We start from the raw sequence: 5,759 nt of genomic DNA, 5'->3' as shown, positions 1-5,759 counted from the left end.
TAAGAAGCTTCATTTAAAATTAAATTAAAATGCAGAGCCCCCCAGACCGGTGGCCAGGACCTGGGCAGTGTGAGTGCCACTGAAAATCAGCTTGTGTGCTGCCTTCGGCACGCGTGCCATAGATTGCCTACCCCTGGTGTACAGCAACATTCCACAACAATTTAGAGGCAAAAGTGAAGAGAAATACAGCCTGTTATTAAAGCTCTCCCTCTGGCCTTGTCTGCATTGGAGAAAGCAACATTGAAATTGACTGGACAGCACCTTGCATCTACACACAAAATTGCTTCAGTCACTGGGGAGGCAACAATTGGTGCAGCTTAACACACAAATGTGTGGGGGATAAGCCCTGCTTTCAAGTGATCGTGTGCCAGTCGGCATTGGAGAACCTCCTCCTAGGTCAAAGAGGACAGCCTATACCAGGGGTAGGCAACCTATGGCAGGGGTGCCGAACGTGGCATGCAAGCTGATTTTCAGTGGCACTCACACTGCCGGGGTCCTGGCCACCAGTCCAGAGGGCTCTGAATTTTAATTTTATTTTAAATGAAGCTTCTTAAATATTTTAAAAACCTTATTTATTTTATATACAACAATCATTTACTTATATATTATAGACATAGAAAAAGACCTTCTAAAAATGTTAAAATGCATGACTAGCACACAAAACCTTAAATTAGAGTGAATAAATTAAGACTTGGCACATCGCTTCTGAAAGGTTGCCAACCCCTGGCCTATACCTTTATTGGTTTAGGACAGCCCTAGGGTGGATGCAAAGGCAAATCTTAAACCAACTGAAGGTGGCCTGGAACTTGATTCAATGCAATATAATCAGCTGAAGCACAACAGATTAATCCACACAATCTGGTGTAGACAAATCCTGAGAAACTGATGGGTTTTCAATAAAGAATGAGAAAATCTAAATGTCTTGGAAAAGGTATTAGAAAGAAAGAAAAGAGAAAAGAAACTCTCCAGAGCCCGGAGTGTAAACCTAGAGTATTGCTACAGATAATCAATTCAAGTTTGTGCATTCATTCACAATCATGCATTCCCTATTCACCCACTGCTCACATCCATCCTCATTCCATGCACCACTGCACATGAACTATGACTGGATGCAGCAGAGAGAACTTGGCTGAGCTACAAGAAAGATGTGACCTTTCTGCTGATGTGGTTTTATCATTTGTCTTTTTTCATCTCAGAAATAACACTTGTCAATCCAAACTAAATTACTTTCCAAGTTTCTGTATAAACTCGTAGCCAAACAAATCAGCTTTACAACTCAGATTCAATCCACCCTTTCAGGCACAAAAAAAAGAAGAAGGAGTAGAAAAAAAAATAAATCTAAGGCTACTAAGGCAAAGGAGCAGCAGGAGATTGCTCCAGACAAAACAGCAGATTGACATATTTAAATGACAAAATAAAAACACTTAAGCAAAAAGCAGATGAGCAACATGCCACAGCTAGTTCATCCATGAGCAAAGCTCATTAATAATGTTATAAATATGAACTTCCATTGTTAGGAAAATCTCTCATTCATTAATAATTTCACAGAGAGGGACAGACACTGTACACATTGTTTGTGTATATTATTTTACTGTATTGAATTGGATATTTTTTGAGACTATGTATTGTTTAAATGTATAAGTCAAAAACAATTGTATACGTGTGCATAGTTTAATAAAAACATTTTCCAGAAGTAAACAAAGGCATTGCATTCTGGTAACATTTAAAATGCATCTACTCATTACAATCTTATTTCTAATAGATTAAAAATCATAAGCTACATAATATGTATTTCACTAACAAATATGAGTTAAAGAAACTAGCAGTGCATCTTGAAAATCTATCTGTAAAATTTCTTTTCAAGAAACAAAGCCACCAAAAATAATAAAATAAGCACAAAGAATGTTTTCCTACATGATTTCAGAACATTTAATTACCTGGAAAAAGAATTCTGGGAAAATTAATAAAAAGAGTAAAAAGAATACAAGATATTTAATAAATAACCTTTAAGATTACACAAATTTGTACAGCATATCTGTTTCATGGGGCAGATCTGACTTCCCAAACTTTGCATGTTCCCTCTTACCTGTGATCAATACAGCTTTGTTGTCCACAGGTAACATTGTTTGAACTGATAAGTAAATGTAACAGATGAGACATGCCATAGAGAACAGGATTAAGACTATGTAACTTTTCAGCATGACAAAACAGAGTATCTCCAATAAAAACAGCAGGAGGAGACCACGGGCAGATATACATCTTTTCTCCACCTGGTTCTTCTTGGCTTTGTAAAAGGTGATTATTCCAAATGCTGCAGTCATACCCAAGCAGAGCAAGACAGAAGGGTCAGCTGTAGAGATGTAAGTGTCCATTCTCCTAGAGAGAAGGCAGACACTCATGCACTAACAGACAACAGCCTAGCAAGGTGTTGCTAAAGGCAGAGTTTTATATGAACCGGCTGAGGGGGTGGGGCAGGGAAAGGGGAAGTGGTTTAGGATCCCGAAGTAAGAAAGAAATATTGCAAAACGTAAGACTGGTTTACGTGAATCGCTTCAGGTACCGGTATAAATACTAGCACGCTTCCCCTTCTCACCTCTTGTTTTTATTGCCTTTCAGCTCCACCCCGATTCACTGGTTGGATAATGATTGACAGAGTCATGAATGAACATGAAGGAGCAAGCTCTGGCCTAGGGCAAAATGTAACTTTGACGTGTCTGACACACTTACATGGAGTTTCACTAAATAGAAAAAGGATTTCTACTATAGTTAAAACCAGGAGGGTCCTTCCTATGAATTTGGGGGCCTGACTTCAGTGGATTTTACTTCTGATTTACACCGGCACACGTTGAGAATCAGGCCTGCAGTGTTTACTCTTTCTAGCTCAAAAATACGCAGCTGTCATTGCACTAATGTTACCTTAATATTTTCTATGTTCCCATCGTGCTATCATCACCCACTTTATCTCAAGGAAACACCAAAGCTAAACAAGATTGCCTTTCCTGGATTTAATGTGTTCCTTTGGATACTGACACATTCCGTACCCACATTCATATGATCACCGTGTTTTTGGTTGAGTGAAATTGGAGGGGGTTTGCCTCATGTTTCTGAGAATATGATTCCAAATGAGCACTAGTCAACTAACTTCAGACCAAATCTTGGACTGAACTTTAAAGGTTATGTTAAGCAAGTTTTGGCAGGTGCATGCTGTTCAAAATTGTGTTCAGCATCATGAAGGTGTCAGACAGTCAATAAATTAATTGAGAAATATTTAACATCTATGCTGGAGTACTTTGAAGGTCTTTTTAAATTTAAAAAAAAGTGTATGCTAAAACAGAATTAACTAAAATGATTGAAACATCACTTAAACCTGTATCTACATATTAACACTTTTAAAATCACCTTGGTCAATCATGTTATAAACAGGGATTATCCCAAGGACCTGCTAACATGATTTTAAAGGTGTTAAATTTGTGTCTATTACAAGTGCTAAGTGGTGTTTCAATCTTTTAGTTAATTTGGTTTTAAGATGCACCTCTTTTTCTAGTCTAGACAGAGTCTGAGAGATTACTGGGTATTAAAGTACAGCTTGGTGAATCCAAGAAAAGATACAAGCAATTTTTCTCCATTCAGAACTTTAGTTTTAGGAGATAATATTTCTATTTGTCATAAATTCTTTTAAAAGCTAATAAAAATGTTTACGTATGGTTATTACCTAGTGTATGTTTCAGATCAGGTCACTATTCCTTAGAAGACCATGAGCCTAAAGATTTGTTTTTAATTCATAACCAACCATACTAACTTACGTTAATTTACTTTTAACCCTATGTCAAAACGGAAAAAATTCAGGATTATAAATATCTAACTATAAGTTTCGTAAGTAAACAAGTATTTACAGAATAATTCAAATACAATCTGCTACTGTACACTTACTCAATCCAGAAAAACCTCTAGACAAAGGTGTGATATTCAAGTAAAACAGCACTTTAGAAATATATTAAAATGGAAATTAATACTAATAAAGGAACTCAGCAATTCAGGAAGTCACACACAAGAGGTTTTTAAGTATGAAAACTCATCTTGGAATCAAATTAACACTTGGGTACTTGACTTACTCTCTTTGAAGCTCTGTGAAGAGGTTCTTGGCCAAACACTTTCTCCTGGAAAATAAAAACCAGTTATGTAAGTCTTTTAAATTTTCATTCTGAAAGATTGGCCTCAGAAATGCCTTCGCAGACTTTACATTGCTAAGTGGACAGTAAAGTCCTGGAGTTCACTTCACAGTTAATACGTGGTAACCCTTGAAGCGGGGGGAAGGGGAAGTGGCAGTGGGAGGGAAGGACTGAATCCCAACCAACTGCAGCTAGTGCTGGTGAGACCAACCTGCAACAGCTGGGAGTCCATGAACAGCAGCCCTGAGTCGGAATGGGAGTGGAAGCGGCTCCAATAGCAGACAGTAACGTGCAAGGAGCTCCATGGCATGGGTTAGAAAACGATCAGTAGTCAGGGCGTTAGCACAAGACAGAGGTACATTGCGTGACCGGAGCAGCTCCCATTTTGAAGACAGAAGGAATAAGTGCAAACGGACAGCATGGGCCGAGGAAGAGAGGAAAGGAGGCGGGGACTGGAGACTTAGAAAGGCTTTAACTCACCTCCACCTAAAAGGCCTGCAGCCACAAGGCTCTGCAAACAGAAGCTTCCACTGCAGCGTAGCACAATAATAAGAATAAATTGTAATAATAGGCACTTCTATGCTGAAGCTCTTGAGAGGATCTACCTACTCAGTCCCAGCCTGGGTTTCTGGCCAGGAATCAGGCTCAGTTGCTGCATGGCAGGAATTGGGCTCACTGTCTACCTGGTTGGCAGCAGGATCCTGACTCCTGAGTCCCAAAGAGATCCTGGCTGGTCTTCCTTGGACAGGGAAAGGGAGGAGTGAGAGCAGACAGCAGGGACCAAACCTTCCTGGACTGGGTGGTTGTGTCATTGTGCAAAATCTGGTCTAGCGCCTCAAAAAACGAACAAGTCACTTTTTCCTGGGTTAAATGAAAGTCCTTCTGAGCTGTTTGCTCTTTATCTTGCACAGTTTGGTGTCTTGGTTGTGGGCCCTTGTGGTCATCTGCTTAGCAATGTCCACGAAAAGATCTTTATTCCTGTGGCTGGTTACAGGAGCTTCTGCACCACTGCTTCTCCCCAGATAGTGACGAGATTCAGGGTCTGAGCACGGCTCCAAGCAGCTGCTCAGCGCAAGTTGTAAGGCTTTTGGAGTTATATCACAGTAATGCTGATATACGCAAATCCTGGCCTTGTACCAGTTTTTAAACGGGGGTAGAGACAGCAGGTCAATTTGACACCAGAGCAGGAAAAAGCAGACAGGTCACTAACAGTTGCCCGCAAAGTAGTGTGGCATAGCAGTCGGAAGACTGCCAAAGTAGTGAGCAGCAATATTGCATGCACACATACAATGGACCAAACTAATTCACAGCAAAGTTATGGCTTGTCTACACTGCCCTACAATTCAGACTACAAGGATATGAGTAGCTGTGCTTACCAAAATGCTGCATTGTAACTAGCAGGAGTGGTCATTGTGGGTGCAACCTAAAAGCTTTCTATTTTGTGTTAATGTAGTCCTCTTCAACCAGGACTATATTAATGCGAACTAGGAACCTTTTAGTTCACATCTGCAGCATCCATATGGAGGAGTTGTAGGGACAGTGTAGACACAACTTTAGTTCACTTTGAAAGAAGACTCGAGGGTTCCCAAT

The 5,759-nt window shown here is 39.9% G+C and overlaps 1 protein-coding gene across 2 annotated transcripts in view; it reads right to left on the bottom strand.

Moving 5' to 3' along the window:
- HSD17B2 (hydroxysteroid 17-beta dehydrogenase 2) overlaps window positions 1-4,417 on the bottom strand; it is a 29,572-nt gene extending 25,155 nt beyond the window's left edge. Inside the window, exons 1-3 of one of the 2 annotated variants that reach the window (XM_032766133.2) lie at window positions 4,381-4,417; window positions 4,113-4,157; window positions 2,087-2,376 (exon numbers count right to left, since the gene is read on the bottom strand). In XM_032766133.2, the coding sequence (XP_032622024.1) occupies window positions 2,087-2,372 (286 nt within the window). In that variant the 5' untranslated portion in view covers window positions 2,373-2,376; window positions 4,113-4,157; window positions 4,381-4,417. Of the gene's footprint in view, window positions 1-2,086; window positions 2,400-4,112; window positions 4,158-4,380 lie in introns of those variants that run through there. The other variant, XM_032766132.2, reaches the window with a different exon arrangement.
- Between the last annotated feature and the right edge of the window lie 1,342 nt (window positions 4,418-5,759).

Source organism: Chelonoidis abingdonii, chromosome 19 (genome assembly GCF_003597395.2).
Source record: "Chelonoidis abingdonii isolate Lonesome George chromosome 19, CheloAbing_2.0, whole genome shotgun sequence".
In the NCBI taxonomy this organism is placed as follows: domain Eukaryota; kingdom Metazoa; phylum Chordata; order Testudines; family Testudinidae; genus Chelonoidis; species Chelonoidis abingdonii.
This window is presented reverse-complemented; position numbering and strand designations above follow the sequence as displayed.